The 18,217-nt window shown below is 42.2% G+C and overlaps 1 protein-coding gene across 1 annotated transcript in view; it reads left to right on the top strand.

The window, feature by feature from the left end:
* Nucleotides 1-7,484, top strand: part of LOC115175839 (NADP-dependent malic enzyme-like) — a 141,148-nt gene extending 133,664 nt beyond the window's left edge. The window contains exons 7-14 of the mRNA XM_029735395.1: nt 308-417; nt 1,232-1,329; nt 2,022-2,135; nt 3,280-3,385; nt 4,015-4,157; nt 4,816-4,989; nt 6,626-6,724; nt 7,109-7,484. Of these exons, the coding sequence (XP_029591255.1) occupies nt 308-417; nt 1,232-1,329; nt 2,022-2,135; nt 3,280-3,385; nt 4,015-4,157; nt 4,816-4,989; nt 6,626-6,724; nt 7,109-7,276 (1,012 nt within the window). The 3' untranslated portion in view covers nt 7,277-7,484. The remainder of the gene's footprint in view (nt 1-307; nt 418-1,231; nt 1,330-2,021; nt 2,136-3,279; nt 3,386-4,014; nt 4,158-4,815; nt 4,990-6,625; nt 6,725-7,108) is intronic.
* The last annotated feature ends 10,733 nt before the right edge of the window (nt 7,485-18,217 follow it).

Genomic DNA, 18,217 nt, shown 5'->3' with positions numbered 1-18,217 from the left:
GATAGAACTGTGAAGGTTCTTATTCCTATGGTGTAGAAGAGGGACTTGGTACAGGCAGAGGCAATGCACTATATGCTACACAGAAGTGTGTGTGTGTGTGTGTGTGTGTGTGTGTGTGTGTGTGTGTGTGTGTGTGCGCGCAACATTCCTCTACTGTAGATACACAACATTATCACAGTCCTGGACGTGATTACTCTGATTTTCAGCTCTCTCCTTTGTTTGAACTCTCTTGGCCCTGTGGCGAATGACTAGAAAAGGAGTAGGAATGTGAATGTCGTCTTATCTGACTTGGCTGTCTTATCCACAGGTATGGAATGGATTGTCTTATCCAGTTTGAGGACTTTGCCAATACCAATGCCTTCCGTCTGCTAAGCAAGTACCGTGACCAGTACTGCACGTTCAACGATGACATCCAAGGTACACGTATACTTCGATTGCAAAATGCCAATATTAATTGCACAGAGACTCGATAACGTGCTCACAAGAACCCACACACATGCACCACACGCACACCACTCCACACTTCACATGCACTCAAACTCCCTCTCGATCAATCATCCTCCTTCCCTTTATCTCTCCCTCTCTTTTTCTATTTCCACTTTCTCTTCCTCCCTCCCTCACACACACACAAACACACACACCCAACCACCAATTCTGTTTAAATCAGATAGCTTGTTCATAGAGCACTAATTCAAATTTCAAACAAACACACCGAGCCCCTGATCCCTCTCTCTCCAGTGGGTTGGGTTTGATAAAGTCCTGTGGAAAACAACAGTAATGTAACAGTAAGTCCAGAGACTCCAGACTAGGGTTGTGTCCCAAATGGCACCGCTATTCCCTCTATAGTGGACTACTTTTGACCAGAGCCTTATGGGCCCTGTGTGCACTATATAGGGAATAGGGTGCCATTTGGGACACAGACACACTTTTTGTATCCTTAATGAGACCACAGTATCAGTCACACCATGTCTGAGGAGCCATTAGTTCGTCTGTCAAATAAAACTACATTCCCCAGAAATTAGCCCTGGTAGCCATTGGGATTTCTGCAGGCTAATCTAAACCATATTTTCTCTCTAATTCTCTGTCCCGGTAAATCTGCTTGCTATTACTGCAGACAACATAAAGGACAAATTGACTCTCTCTCTCACTGCAATAGTAACTCACTTGAGGAAAGCTCATACTTGCAGGTCTAAATCATATATGTCACTCTGTCCCCCCAAACCCCCCTCAGGTACTGCTGCAGTGGCGGTGGCCGGCCTACTCGCTGCCCTTCGTGTCACCAAGAGCAAGATGTCAGACCATACCATTGTATTCCAGGGTGCAGGGGAGGTGGGTGCAGAGCTCTTGTCAATGTGCAAATTCACTCCTGTTTTTTCTGCTCAAAAACATGGCAGACTGATTGCCCCTAATGACATAATCAGAAATAACCACAGACCAACGCTTCAAATTCCCATTCCCAATCACTGAGCTTTTTATTGAGGTCTAGTAGACCACTAGTCTGTGCTCAACAGACCCTGTCTCTAATAAATAGGAGAACATGGAAATAAAACTGTGATTAGCACAACATCATTTGTAATGAATGGGGAGACATTTAGAATGTATTTTAGCCTCTGGGGCTCTTGGCCTAACTGTGAACCATAATAATTAAAATGCCTTGTTTCATGTGTTTTCCATGTTGGTGGATGACCACTTTGTATTGAAATGGAAGTAGATGATAATGTGTAGAATTTGAGTGCATTTACAGGAAAGGGTTATTGTGCTGAGAACAGAAAAACAAGCCTTTCAAGCATTTCACAGACCTACATTGAATTAAATCACAAAATTAAAGGTTTGCATTAATGTAACCAGAGTCAAGATTACAATAAGTTTGAATAATAACTGGGTAAATTGTTTGCAGGTTTAGTGGTGAAAGCTAGGGACTTATTCCTTGTTTGATCAGGGAAGTGAATGGTGGGGCACAGAGGCATTCCTATCACATCTGCTTTCTCTCTCCCTCCCTTTTCTCTCCCTCTTGTCCCTAGGCCGCGATGGGGATAGCTGACCTCATCACGATGGCGATGGAGAAGGAGGGACTCCCCAAAGACAAGGCTCTGAGGAAGATCTGGATGGTTGACTCCAAGGGTCTCATCGTCAAGGTGATACAAGTACCTCCGCTCTGGCCACTCGTCCAGGGTCACTCATCCCCTGTAGAGTAGGCACAGCTCTGTCTGGAGTCCCCACTGTCCTGACCTATAGACATGCATATATTCATGATGTATGACATGACTGACAGAATCTCAGTTTACTTTGTAAATTGACTGAATTTAAATGGAATTGATCCCAACCCTTGTTTATTATACATGAACTGAAAGACAGACATGAGTCTGAATGAGAGTCGTAGCTCTCGTAGACTCTGCCTGTCTTGTTGAACTATCATGGGATGAAAAACTGTAGATGTTATGTGTTTAATTAAGGGTTTCACCAGATGCTGCCAGGACGTGGATGAGTTTGATCCTGGTTGTCTACCAGTCCTTTGAGTCTTGTTGTTGCATTGACACAGGCTACTGTATTGCATTTATTTCAACATAGAACTGCCACAGTCTTAGCCCTGTCATGATCCACATGTGGTTGGGGACTGAAGAACTACCCAGAGATTGTCATCTGAGGCGTGTTTGTGTCAATTCTGTTTGATCAATGATAAGAATAACTGCACAGTGTGCACACAATTACACCAGAAGCTGGTATTGTGTCCATGCTTCTGTCATTGTATGACCTTTTCCAGAGCAGTCTGTTTGTCTTGAAAAGGTCATTCTGACCACAGGGTTGATGCAATAAAAGATGAAGAGGGAATTGTTTATAGAAGTAATCCTTATTTGATCAACTAAATCATGAGGCTTTCAGGCAGGCAGAAAGACAGACATGCAGGCAGAGTGGTGGTGCCTGTTGATACTTTATAGGATTCTGGTAAAGTCACTAACTCCATGGAGCCTTTGGCAAGCTGGATGTACATTTGTCACCAACTCTGTAGACCAGCATTGAGTCAACACTGCCCTCTAGTGACCAGAATACATAGCACTTGACTCCACTGAAACCCCATCAAGCTTATTTCCTTTAAGTGGGTTAGGGTGGAGAAGTCCAGAATCCTTGGCTCTTGCAGATAGTCTTTGTGTCTTTGTGTCTGTGTTTGAATTCCTCTATGTATTTATTTCAGAGATGATCAAAGAGAACATCAGTTGTTGGCATGTGTAGAAACAAGCACCATCATAATCTGTCTTCCAACTATCTCTCTTCCACCCTCAGGGAAGAGACCACCTGACCCATGAGAAGGAGAGGTTTGCCCACGAACACGAGCAGATGAGGAACCTGGTAGATGTGGTGCATGAGCTCAAACCCACAGCCATCATAGGTAATACACCAATCAGCTCACTGGGGAGGCAGGGAGGGGGTCAATTGGATTTTAATTGAACCTTTATTTATAAATCAAATCTAATTTTATTGGTCACATAAATGTGATTAGCAGATGTTATTGCGGATGTAGCGAAATGCTTGTACTTCTAGCTCCGACAGTGCAGTAATATCTAACAAGAAATATCTAACAAATTACACAACATATACCCAATACACACAAATCTTAAGTAGGAATGAATTAAGACTATATACTTATGGATGAGCAATGTCGGAACAGACTAAGAATAGAATAGAAAACAGTATATACATATGAGATGAGTAATGATATGTAAACATTATTAAGTGAATGAGATACCATAGTATAGAAAACAGTATACAGGTTACAATCCAGTAAATCACTGAGATTAATTGAAATTCCAATTACCCAATATCTCTCCAGGTGGATAGAGATGGTTTACCACCCCTGGGTTAGAGTTTGTAGTGGTCTGCATGGTTAATGTGTTCTCTCGTGGGTCTTATTCATTAGGATACACCGTAGCAAAACATTTTGCAATGGAAAACGAAAGTGAGCATTTCGTATCTGTTTTCTTCCTTTTGGTGCCTAATGAATACGATCCTGCTCTCTAGGTGTGGCAGCCATCTCTGGAGCTTTCACGGAGGAAATCATCAGGGACATGGCCTCGTTTAACGAGAGGCCGATCATCTTCGCCCTTAGCAACCCCACCAGCAAGGCAGAGTGCACTGCCGAGCAGTGCTACACCATCACAGAGGTACTGGAGTGGGTCTGAAGTATCTGTGTACTTCAACACTTGAACACTTGTCCCGCCCACCTGGACGCCTCTTCCCCAGAGCTAAACAAAGGAATCACGTTCTGCTCAAGTGTTACTTGGGTTACTTCTGCCTCATATTTCTGAACAGCTGAAATAAAAACCCTGTGGCGATTTAAACTAACGTTCCAAAAATATATATATTTTGTAGGTTAATTTAGGATGTAGGCTACAACCCTCTTTGTCTGTTGTAACTTAAGATATTGCAGTAGCATAAACATAAGCAGGACACAGTCTTAACAGTCTGCATTTTAACCACAAAACTGTTATTTCGCTTTTCATTGATCAACACCACAGAATTTGATCGACAGCACGATTTAAATTTGCCAGTTTTCCACCTCCTGGGCAGCCGAACGTCCTGCGTTTTCGCCAGAGTACTGTAGTTTCCAATCCTGCACATGCTACAGAAGGAAGAGGCGTTCAGAGAATTCGGCCTTGCAGCCACTCCATAAATTGATTAAGAGCACATATTGTACTTACTACTAAGACCCAGGGGGAAAGTTAATTTAGAGAGGAGAGAGGTTGAGTCAGTGTGTATGTACATTATATGCACAGTAATATATTTTCCTGTGTTGACACCCTCGATACTTGTTTGGTCCAGGGGCGGGGCATCTTTGCCAGTGGCAGTCCATTTGACCCCGTGACCCTCCCCGATGGGCGGACGTTCTTCCCTGGCCAGGGCAACAATGCATACGTGTTCCCTGGAGTCGGCCTGGGCGTCACCGCCTGTGCAATCCGACACATCACCGATGAGATCTTCCTCACCACCGCAGAGGTAACACGCATCCATCCAATTATCAGTTCATTTACTTTCAAATAGCTTGGTGACAGAGCACTCATTAAAATATCATCTTAATACACACACAGACACACACACACACACCAACGTTCTCTTCTTCAACTGACTCTCTGTATCTTCCTCCCTATATCTGGCCTCTCTTTTTTAACACACTCTCTTCCATTCTCTCTATCACTTCCTATTCAACTCCCTCTCTATCGCTCTCCTTTTGTATATTTCTTCTTCTCCTTCTCTATTCATGTATTTTCTCCAACTCAATATCTCTCTCTTTCACTTTCCGTATCGCTTTCTCTATTTTTTTTAACTCAATCTCACTATAATTCTTCCCCCATATGTCTCCCTCTTTCTTCTTCCCTCTTCATCTTCACTCCTTCCTGGAGACCCTACATGAAAACTACTACAGTTTACTATAGAATACCACAGTACTTACTATAGAATTCTATAGTAAACTGTAGAATACTATAGTAAACACTACAGTATTATCCGCAAAAAAAGCACTGTAGTAAATGCTACAGAAATGTCTGCAAAAACACTACTCTTTTAACTATAGTAAATACTACAGTATCGGATGTGCATATACCTTGCCCATTCCCCTCCCCCATATCGCAATTTGTGCCACCCAGGAGTGAGAAACCTACATGCCAGGTATAGACCTCAGTTATATAGAAAAGAGCAGAATCTCAGAACTATCTGTTCAGACCCAAGTCCTACCTCCTTACAGGTTATGTACAACCTACTGGAGAAACCTACATTTCTCCAGTAGGTTTCCTGAAGGAGAAAAACTCCACTTCTATGTCAAATATAATAAAACACTATAGTAAATACTACAGTAATGTCCACAAAAACACTACATTAATTACTACAGTATATACTAGTTATTTTACAACAGTATTCATACTATAGTTAACTGTAAATACTACAGTATACTACTGTAAATACTACAGTATTCACTAAAGTCTACACTAAAGTCTGCAAAAACACCACAGTGAAACCCAGTCTGTGCTTACAGATCATTAAGGAAATCACTTAAAAATGTCCTCATGTCTGTCCCCAGCTCAGTGGCATGGCAAATATAATAATATCCCTGTGAGCCCAGTCAATAAACCATCAGAAAAAATGGCCAAACTGATGACCTCTCATAGGCTGTTCTTGTGCGAATGCCAATCAGCTCGCTTTGCTCTGTGCTGCCTGGCTCTGCAGACATGGGAGACGATTAAAGCTTCACGGTGATGCATAAGTGTGGGTGCGTTACTGAATGACAATTTCATATTTTATTTGATACTGTCATCATGGGCCTCAGGCATATGAGAGCCACACTCAGCCTACCAATGAGGTAGACTGAGGATGGAGGACGGTTGCGCAACAGCAGGAGGGGGAGGGTGGGATGAATGTCAAGTCTTAGCTACATTATCAACACTGATTGACACCTATTATACCCTCATGACCACCCAGCCAGTATATCATATAGAAATCTAATCAAATGTAACTTTTTTTATAATGCATTCCAACGTCTCAATACTCTTTACAGTAAAATGTGTGTGTGTTAAGGTATACCGAATATCTGTTTGTGACTGTGTGTGCATAAGTCATCCATTTGGTTGCTCTCTGACAGACCATTGCAGACCTGGTGACAGAGAAGGATCTTTCAGAGGGAAGACTGTACCCTCCCCTGAACACCATCAGAGAGGTCTCTCTCAAGCTGGCCGTAAAGGTGAGAGCACACACACATCTGTGCGCGCACACACACACACACACACACACACAAACAAACATGTCTTTAGGACTTCATGCTTCTATACCCTCAATCGGTCTTCACACTTACTCTGAGTGTACCAAACATTAGGAAAACCTTCCTAATATTGAGTTGTCTTGCCCATTCACCCTCTGAATGCAAAATCCTTCTTTAACCTGTCTCATCACCTTCATCTACACTGATTTGAAGTGGAGTTAACAAGTGCGGGGATCATAGCCTTCCCCAGGATTCACCTGGTCAGTCTGTCATGGAAAGAGCACGTTTTCTTAATGTTTTGTATACTACTCAGTCTATACAGTGTACACCTATGAACTATCGTGTGTGTGTTTGCGTGTCTTACAGATCGTGGAGTTTGCCTATGAGCACAAGTTGGCGACGCTGTACCCGGAGCCTGAGGATAAGGAGGCTTTTGTGCGCTCCCTGATCTACAGCCCTGACTATGACGAGTTTGCTGTGGACTCTTACCGCTGGCCAGAGGACGCCATGACCATCCAGTCATGCAAACTGTGATGTGGTGGAGAGACTGAGGGCGAGGGACATGGGGCACAAAGGAGAAGTGATCCAGGAAGGGAGTGAAGGAGACTACAGAAGTGCAATATAATCAAGACAATGGTGATTGTGGTTTTAATGTGAAAGAGAAAATAACTTAATGAATGTGATAGATACGAGCCAAAATAGACATGATCAAATAAAATGGTTTAAATTATTGTTAACTTCATATCTGCTGTCATTGTGTTTGTTTGTGTGTGTACAGTACTTTTAAGGGTTTCTTGGGTAAGGTTTGGGCATTACCATTGTTTGCTCCCATGACCCTGTCATACTAAGAGGGAAAAACGAATCTTCAAAGCTAACAGAAAATGTGTGTATAAAATATATAACTAGGAGAAAGACTGTTGGCTGTGATGCACAGGGTGAGAGGAGAGTGGGTCATTGATGTCACATGTTAGATGTCTCCACTCAGCCTTTCCAAGTAGCATGACTAACTCTTTTCCCATGGATATACCGGTAAGAGTCGGTCATCCATACACAAAGGCCGGGGTTATAGAGAAGCGTGTTGCTCTGTCAACAATGTGCCTATTAAAGGCAGTATTCACAATGTACGTGGGCACCACATTCACTGTAAACTCGGCAGATGTTGGCTCAAGAGTAAATTAGAGTAAAATCGTGAAATGCTTACTTACAATTCCTTCCCAACAATAGAGTTTAAAAATAATACAAATAAAATAGTAACATAAGACAAATAAAATAAAATACCCAAGAATGGAGCTATGTACAGGGAGTAGCAGTACCAGATCAATGTGGAGCTATATACAGGAAGTACCAGTACCAGATCAATGTAGAGCTATGTACAGGGAGTAGCAGTACCAGATCAATGTGGAGCTATATACAGGAAGTACCAGATCAATGTGGAGCTATATACAGGAAGTACCAGTACCAGATCAATGTAGAGCTATGTACAGGGAGTAGCAGTACCAGATCAATGTGGAGCTATATACAGGAAGTACCAGTACCAGATCAATGTGGAGCTATATACAGGAAGTACCAGTACCAGATCAATGTGGAGCTATATACAGGAAGTACCAGATCAATGTGGAGCTATATACAGGAAGTACCAGTACCAGATCAATGTAGAGCTATATACAGGGAGTAGCAGTACCATATCAATGTGGAGCTATATACAGGAAGTACCAGTACCAGATCAATGTGGAGCTATATACAGGGAGTACCAGTACCAGATCAATGTGGAGCTATATACAGGGAGTAGCAGTACCAGATCAATGTGGAGCTATATACAGGAAGTACCAGTACCAGATCAATGTAGAGCTATGTACAGGGAGTAGCAGTACCAGATCAATGTGGAGCTATATACAGGAAGTACCAGATCAATGTGGAGCTATATACAGGAAGTACCAGTACCAGATCAATGTAGAGCTATGTACAGGGAGTAGCAGTACCAGATCAATGTGGAGCTATATACAGGAAGTACCAGTACCAGATCAATGTGGAGCTATATACAGGAAGTACCAGTACCAGATCAATGTGGAGCTATATACAGGAAGTACCAGATCAATGTGGAGCTATAAACAGGAAGTACCAGTACCAGATCAATGTAGAGCTATATACAGGGAGTAGCAGTACCATATCAATGTGGAGCTATATACAGGAAGTACCAGTACCAGATCAATGTGGAGCTATATACAGGGAGTACCAGTACCAGATCAATGTGGAGCTATATACAGGGAGTAGCAGTACCAGATCAATGTGGAGCTATATACAGGGAGTAGCAGTACCAGATCAATGTGCAGAGGTATTTGAGGGCGATACTTTTGTATATGTAGTGCATGTAAACACCCCTTCAAATTGATTGATTCAGCTATTTCATCCACACCTGTTGCTGACAGGTGTATACAATTGAGCACACAGCCATGCAACCTCCATAGACAAACATTGGCAGTAGAATGGCCTTACTGAAGAACTCCGTGACTTTCAACACCGGACAATCATAGGATGCCTCCATTCCAACAAGTCAGTTCGTCAAATTTCTGCCCTGCTAGAGCTGCCCCGGTGAACTGTAAGTTCTGTTATTGTGAAATGGAAACGTTTAGGAGCAACAACGGCTCAGGCACGAAGTAGTAGGTCACACAAGCTCACGTAGCGTGTAAAAATCCACTGTCCTCGGTTGCAACACTCACTACCTAGTTCCAAATTGCCTGTGGAAGAAATGTCAACACAATAACTGTTCGTCGGGAGCTTCATGAATTGTGTTTCCAAGACTGAGCAGTCACACACAAGATCACCATGAGCAATGCCAAATGTCGGCTGGAGGGGCGTAAAGCTCGTCGCCATTGGACTCTGGAACAGTGAACACGCGTTCTCTGGAGTGATGAATCTGGAATTGGCAGATGCCAGGAGAACGCTACCTGCCCCAATGCATAGTGCAAAGTTTGGTGGATGAGGAATAATGGTCTGGGACTGTTTTTCATGGTTTAGGCTAAGGCCCTTAGTTCCAGTGAAGGGAAATCTTAACTCTACAGCATACAGTGACATTCTACATGATTTTGTGTTTCCAACTTTGTGGCAACAGTTTGGGGAACGCCCTTACCTGTTTTCACATGACAATGCCCACGTGCACAAAGCGAGGTCCATACAGAAATAGTTTGTCGATCTGTGGAAGAACTTGACTGGTCTGCACATGGCCTTGATCTCAACCCGTCGAACACCTTTGGGATGAATTGGAACGCCAACTGCGAAAACAGGCCTAATCGCCCAAAGTCCTCACTAATGCTCTTGTGGCTGAATGGAAGCAAGTCCCCGCAGTAATGTTCCAACATCTAGTGGAAAGCCTTCCCAGAAGAGTGGAAGCTATTATAGCAGCAAATAGGGGACCAACTCTATATTAATGCACATCATTTTGGAATGAGATGTTCGAAGAGCAGGTGTCCACATACTTTTGGTCATGTAGTGTATGTACATGAAGGCAAGGTAAAGTGACTAGGCATCATAATAGATCATAATAAGAATAAAAGAAAGAACAGAGTTTCAGCAGCAAATGATGTGTAAAAGTGTATTTGTTCTGTCGGTACGTGTGTTATGTGGTTGTGTGTGCGTATGTAGTGTATGTGAATGTCTGGGGGTTTTGTGTGGGTTGTCAATGGAGTGTGTGTTAGTGCGTGTATACATAGTCTAGTGAGTGTGCACAAGGTCAGTGCAAGAAAGGGTCAGTGCAGATAGTCAATTAATGGTTATCTGAACTATTTAGCAGTATTATGGCTATTTAGCAGTCTTATGGCTTGGGGGTAGAAGCTGTCTCGGAGCCTGTTGATACGAGAGCTGACACCGCCTGATATAGACGTCCTGGATGGCAGGGAGCTCAACCTCAGTGATGTACTGGGCTGTCTGCACCACCCTCTGTAGCTCTTTGCGGTCGAAGGCGGTGCATTTGCCATAACAAGTGGTGATGCAGTCAGTCAAGATTCCTTCAATGGTGCAGCTATATAACATTTTGAGGATCCGAGGGCCCATGCCAAATCTTTTTCGCCTCCTGAGAGGGATGAGGTGTTGCCGTGCCCTCTTCATGACAGTGGGGGTGTGTGTGGACCACAGCCCCTGTGGTCTCTCCCCTCTTTCTCCAATAGTCCACGATCAGGTCCTTAGTTTTACTGACGTTGAGGGACAGGTTGATGTCCTGGCACCACACTGCTAAGCTTCTGACTTCCTCCCTGTAGGCTGTCTCATTGCTGTCGGTGATCAGGCCTACCACCGTCATATCGTAAGAAAACTTGATGGTGTTGGAGTTGTGCATTGCCAGGCAGTCGTGGGTGAACAGCGAGTACAGGAGGGGACTAAGTACACACCCCTGAGGGACCCCCATGTTAAGGGTCAGCGTGGCGGAGGTGTTGTTTCCTACCCTCACCAACTGGGGCCGGCCCATCAGGAAGTCCAGGATCCAGTTGCAGAGGGAGGTGTTCAATCTCAGGCTCTCTAGCTTTGTGATGAGCTCGGAGGGGACTATGGTGTTGAACACTGAGCTGTACAGTAGTCTATAAACAACATTCTTATATAATGATTTATGACAATACATTGCATATATAAGGTCTTTCTTTGAGGGCCTAGTTATACCCTAACACAAGGGTGTTAGGAATCTCCTTGTTTACAGGCCACATCAGGCCTGCAAGTCACATTATGCTGGCTTGCAAAGTGATGTGTAATTCCTATTGGAATCCAGCTAGAGTTAGGATATCCAACAAGAAGAATTGTTAATCACCTGCAACCTGCATTCAGAATGACTGCCAGGGTAGTGAAGATTGAAAACTGGAACAACCAATTACTAACAGATTAGTTTAGAAAATTATGTTATTTATCTTTGTGTAGCATAAAATGTATCAACCAATCAATGCAAAAACAACTGATAACAGACAAACAATGTTGAAAAAAACAAACAATGTTGAAAATCTCCCTGCAATGGAGCATGCTGGGAAATATTATATGGTTCTTTGGAGAACCATTTCTGCCTTCCAAAGAATCCTTGCCTTCCAAAGAATCATCAAAGAACCCTTTCTTCAAAAAACGGTTCTAAGGATGTTAAAGGTTCTAGAACCCTGTGCCTTACAAAGAACCCTTGTCTTCCAAAAAGGGTTCTTCTGATCAAAACAGTTCTTGGTAGAACCTTATCCCTTTGCAAAGAACCCCTTTGGAACCCTTTTTTCTGAGTGTATTGTTCTTTTGCATGTTTGATGTCTCATTGGAGGTCGTAGCAGGCTTTCTTGTATGCATTTATGTCCCATTTTAAAAAATATATATTTTACCTTTATTTAACTAGGCAAGTCAGTTAAGAACAAATTCTTATTTTCAATGACAGCCTAGGAACAATGGGTTAACTGCCTTGTTCAGGGTCAGAACGACAGATTTTGTATCTTGTTAGCTTGGGGATTCGATCTTGCAACATTTCGGTTACTAGTCCAACGCTCTAACCACTAGGCTATGCTGCCGCCCCGTTCCTTGTCAGTGGTGTCTCTAGCCTTTATCCTAAGTGGATATTGCCTGTAATCCCTAGTTTTTGGTTTGGATATGTTTGTATAGTCACTGTGGGGATGACATCGTCTATGCACTTATTGATGAAGCCTGTGACTGTTGTGGTAAACTCCTCAATGGTATCGGATGTATCTTGGAACATAGCAAAACAGTCTTGTAGCCTCACATCTGCTTCATCTGACCACTTCCGTATTGAGCGTATCACTGGTACTTCCTGTTTGGGCCTTTGTTTGTAAATAGGAAGCACGAGAATGGAGTCGTGATCAGATTTGAAGAAGGGAGGGCATTGTATGTGTTTCTGTGGCTAGAATAAAAGTGGGCTAGAGTTTTAACGCCCCTAGTATTGGTAAAAGTGAGGTAGGAGGGTTTTATGCCTCCCCGCATTAGTCTCCACCCACCAGAAACACTGCCTCTGGGTGAGCTGTTTCTTGTTTGTTTATGGCCCCATACAGTTTGTTGAATGTCAGAATTGATGTAGACAGGCATGATAATTATGGTTGAGAACTCTCTTGGCATATAAAATGGTCAGAAGCTTACCATAAGGTATTCTATATAAGGTGTGCAAACAATAAGGATTGAGTCCTGACCATTCTCACTGTATTAGTGTCTGTCAGTGTATGTGAGTGGAGTTGAGTGGTCAGAAATCCCGCTCATTGCTCATGGAGCGGTGCTCAAGCTCCGGTGCTCCACGTCCTTTTCAACCACTCCGCTAAAATCCGCTCCTTGCTCACAAGAAAAAAAACTGCCTCTCCAAATTCGCTCCATTCATTAAAACCACAATTTAACCAACACCCATCAATTTGTGTGACTACCTGGACCTACCATTTGGTTTTGAAGTATTGACACCAAACCATATGTTTTGAATGAAAAGTATTATAATAAACATGAAAAGCACAAAATCGTGTAGAATGTCACTGTATGCTGTAGAAATAGGCTACATGTCATATTAAACAGCATATAAATACTCTAAATAGGTCAGGAGCCAGACACAGAGCCTGAGAAGGAACATAAATGAATTATTTAGGCTATATTATTTAAATTATTTCAAGGCCATAGCCTATAAAGAAATGTATTGTGAAACATTTGCAATTGCGACACACCAGGCTGGTAGGAAGTCAGGGATATTAAGCACTCAGCATTTAAACAACATGTTTTTGTATTAAATCATCTTAGTCTATAAATTGTACATATAAGCTGTGACTTACTTAGAATTAAATACAAATTAAACGAACAATGCCTCATTGCCTATGAATTCATTTTTAGAAACACCAGTTTAGCCAGAGTCTTTGGCTTCAGGCTCATGTGATAGTGCCTGGAGAGCAAGCAGGCCAGCAGCGGAGAATATCCTCTAGGTGCTTGCAGAGCCACTGGAGATGTTAAACACCCTTTTGGCGACTCTTGGCAGGCTGGGCAGGGATGCAAAGTTTTTTATTTTAGGTAGGCCTAAAGGTTTTTAGGGAAAATAACCCAACCAGGTCTCCCGAGTGGTGCAGCGGTCTAAGGCACTGCATCGCAGTGCTAGCTGTGTCACTATAGATCCTGGTTCGATCCCAGGCTGTGGCCGGCCTCGACTGGGAGACCAATGAGACCTTGCACAATTGGCCCAGTGTTGTCCAGGTTAGGGGAGGGTTTGGCCGGCTGGGATGTCCTTGTCCCATCACGCTCTAGTGACTCCTGTGGCAGGCTGGGTGCATGCACGCTGACTCGGTCGCCAGTGTGTACTGTGTTTTTTCCAACACATTGATGCGGCTGGCTTCTGGGTTAAGTGAGCAGTGTGTCAAAAAGCAGTGCGCCTTGGTGGCGTTGTGTTTTGGAGGATGAACGGCTCTCGACCTTTGCCTCTCCTGAGTCCGTACGGGAGTTGCAGCGATGGGACAAGACTGCAACTACCAATTAGATAACACGGAATTGGGGTAAAATAAATAAATAAATAACCCAAAGGGAAAGCTCCTTGAAAAATGGAATATGCCAGGCCTATTGGGCCAAAATCAATTATGGCCTATTGTATAGATAATAGAACAAAAAGGAAGGAAACTTTTAAGAGATCAGATGTTTTGTTTATAAATACTTTTCTACAATGTCAGACTTAATTAGCTAACCACCTCATTCCTTTCTTTTAGCATGTGCACGTAGTAAGTACACCATCATGCTTTCGGGATTTGTGTCTTTTCAGATTCCACAATGATTCTTTGGTTGTGGACATTACATCGCAGCACTCTCTCTCTTGCTCTTGGTCCTTTGTAAGTCACCTTGATTTTGTACCTCTGTGATTTTACAGTTATTTAATGAAAATATTTAGCGAACTCCATGACCGTAGCTAAAGCAAGGGCCTTTAGCAGTACACAAAGTGACTACAAATGCATGCTGGGCCGGGTATGCCCTGAGCTCGTGAAGTGAGCGCTATTGGAGCAGGAGAGAAGGTCGACACTCCAGCCTTTGGGAATCTCGCTCCACTCTCCAGTCAAATTGGGCAGGCTCCTCTCCTCGCTCCACTCCAGCGCTGCTCCACTCACATACTCTGGTGTCTGTCATCATATTGTTTGATAGATTCTTAAAAACCTTATTGTCTATACACCCTCTTGAGAAGAACTAGATTGTTTGTTTTGAGTCAACAGTAGGTCTTCCAGCCCCTGGTAAGACTGATCTTATCACACCTAATGACTCACAACCAGCCATAGAGAACTGTCTGAGACACTATTTGTCCGTCTGGTTATTTATTTGATAAGTTCAAGAAGTAAAGTAAAAACATTGATTGTAATGTTCTCTTTTGAAGACAGAGTAACCAATAAAAACAAATACTGACACTGACTTCAGCACAGTGAGAGCTACCCATGGACTGATGCTGCTAAGCAGTGACCTTTAGCTTCTGTCTGGGTGTGAGAAGTGGTCAACCCCGTAATACAGATCACTTGCTCAAACAGGTGACTGGGCAGGGCCATGTTTTAAGGCAGCAACAGACCTTAGAATGCCCGACCATAGCTACATAGCTCTATCACGTCTTGTGATGTGACGTGAGAGCTTAATATACGGTTCCTTTATGAAAAAGGCTTGCAAAAGAAATTAGAACAATCCACCATACAGTAGCTTTCACGACGATGCAATGTTGTTATGTGGGGACTTTTGACATGTCTGGTTCATTTATGATACCACTGTTGTTTTGTTGTTTTTTGTCTTTTATCCACTCAGTTATAAGTGATGCTTTCTTTCCTGTCCTTCAGATGATAAAGCAATTATTTATCCTCTTCATCCCCTTATCTTTACGCAAAGTGCTCCAGCAGTCAGCCCCCTGCCTAGAAGGAAGATAGGATTCCTGGACTTTGATTGCCTGGACTTTGATTCCCCCAAACACATGTGGGCTCTGTAGGGCCATAACAGAGTGTCAAAATGTGCTCTCTTTATGTTAGATCTCTGCCGTTGTCTAATCGTTTCCCATTTCTTTTCTCAACTGTGCTGAAATCAGGAATGGAGCCAAGTTGTGCTTAGTGTACAAGCACAATTTTTCCCATTCCCAGGTCAAATTTGGAGCTGTCTGTGTCTACCTACCTAGTAGGGGTTTTCTCACCAGGTCTTTTAGATGCGTAATGAGGATTCTTAGCAAGAACATCTGGTAACACTGAGAAGTTGTTCTTGTAATACGGATTGCTGGCAATTCAAACAGGTGACTGCGCAAGGCAGTGTTATTAGGGAGCAACAGGCATTTGAAAGAAATGAGAACACCTGGACATTATGTAATTCTCCTCTTATCCTGCATCTTCAGTTGTATGTAGTTCAAGTTATATATTTTTTTATTTAACCTTTATTTAACTAGGCAAGTCAGTTAACAAAAAATTCTTATTTACAATGACGGCCTACCCCAGCGACGCTGGGCCAATTGTGCACCGTCCTATGAGACCCCCAATCACAGCCGGATGTGATAAAGCCTGGATTCGAACCAGGGACTGTAGTGATGCCTTTTGCACCAAGATGCAGTGCCTTAGACCGCTACGCCACTCGGGAGACAGGCTCCATTTAGTTCAGTCATAGGGGACAAATTAAACATGCATGTTTATGTAAATCCCTTGTGTTCTACACTCTTAGAAAAAAGGGTCCTCAGCTGTCTCCATGATGTGGAAACAATATTGATTGATTTTTTTAAACTCATGTACTACAATGTTTTGGCACAAAAACTGTGCGTGTTGACTTTTCTTCCCGAGTTTCAACGTGTGTGTGCTGAAGATATCAACAACAGAAAAATTGGATGCAACGTCCTCCTCCCTTGATAGTGAGTGTTATATTCGATATTGGACATGACACTATTGTGTGCTATTGTGTAAGCATACCATGGGTTTCATTTTCACCACATGACATGGCTCCATAGTGTACAGGCACTGAGCTACGGTACAACAGATATTTTGATGTCATTTATATTATTTAAGGTGACCACTGTGGTTTTCGGAGGGTTGATGGTGTACAGTACATGTTTTACATAGAAACACAGTCTTTTGAACATTGTATGCCAGAGGACATTACACAGACATAGCTTTTAGTCCATTTGTGAAGACATTTATGGTATACAGTGCCTTCAGAAAGTATTCATACCACTTGACTTATTCCACATTTTGTTGTTGCAGCCTGAATTCAAAATGGATTAAAAAAAAAAAATTTCTCACCCATCTTCACACAATACCCCATAATGACAATGTGAAAACATGTTTTTGCAAATTTATTGAAAATGAAATAAGCATCTAATTTACATAAATATTCACACAATCCAAAGTGTAATTAATAACAACACCATGCTCTGAGGGATATTTAGTGTCTGCTTTTTTAAAATGTTTACCCATCTACCGATAGGTGCCCTTCTTTGCGAGGCATTGGAAACCCTCCCTGGTCTTTGTGGTTGAATCTGTGTTTGAAATTCACTGGACCTTACAGATAATTGTATGCGGGGTACAGAGATGAGGTAGTCATTAAAAAATAATGTTTAACACTATTATTGCACATGCAACTTATGTTGGGACTTGTTAAGCAAATGTTTACTCCTGAATCTATTTAGACTTGCTATAACAAAGGGTTTGAATACTACTCAAGACATTTCAGCTTTTCATTTTTAATTAATTTGTAAAAAATGTCTAAAAACATAATTCCACTTAACATTATGGGGTATCGTGTGTAGGCCAGTGACAAAAAAATCTAAATTTTATTAATTTCAAATTTAGCCTGTAACAACAAAATGTGGAAAAAGTCTAGGTGTGAATACTTTCTCAAGGCACTGTACAATTCCACATGCCTACATTTGTGACTAGGGAACTCAAGGAGATCCACTACATTAATCAGACATAAGCCTACACAATGTATTGACATTTGGTAGCCCTTAGTGACGTTTTAGACAGTGTCAGAATATGACGTTGTTGTTGTGCATTTGCACAATGTGTAAAGAGAAAAAGTCATTTTACCAGATATACATTTTTATTAACAGTTTAATACACTCTATAACGTTTAACATTACATTTTGAAATAGGTTGTATACATCGTCCCTTGTAAGGAAAGATTTAAGGAACAGACATTTTTTTTCTTTTTCTGTAAGGTTTTCAAAACATGTCTAATAATAACGTTTTATTAGTCTAATGTTTGGACAAATAATCTCAATCTTATCTCAAGAAAACACATCTTGTTATGCTCTGGCAATGTATAAAATCTCTTTGTGTTCCGTTTGATAAACAGCATACCGAGCATGACCAATGCAAATGAGCACGCATAGCACGTCTGTTCAAACTGCGTGTGTAATGCGCTCTTGGAGTTTCATTGCAAGTCTTCAAGAGAACGTTAGCTCCCACCGTTCAGCAGTGATGATTGTAAATTCTTCATCACCACCACCTGACCATGGAACAGTATATTTAGTTCAGTTTTAGTAACTCATCACCAGCTCTTGAACACGTT

The sequence above is a fragment of the Salmo trutta genome, chromosome 3, assembly GCF_901001165.1.
Source record: "Salmo trutta chromosome 3, fSalTru1.1, whole genome shotgun sequence".
Lineage (NCBI taxonomy): Eukaryota > Metazoa > Chordata > Actinopteri > Salmoniformes > Salmonidae > Salmo > Salmo trutta.
The sequence above is the reverse complement of the archived record's forward strand: the minus strand, read 5'-3'. Positions and strand labels throughout refer to the sequence as shown.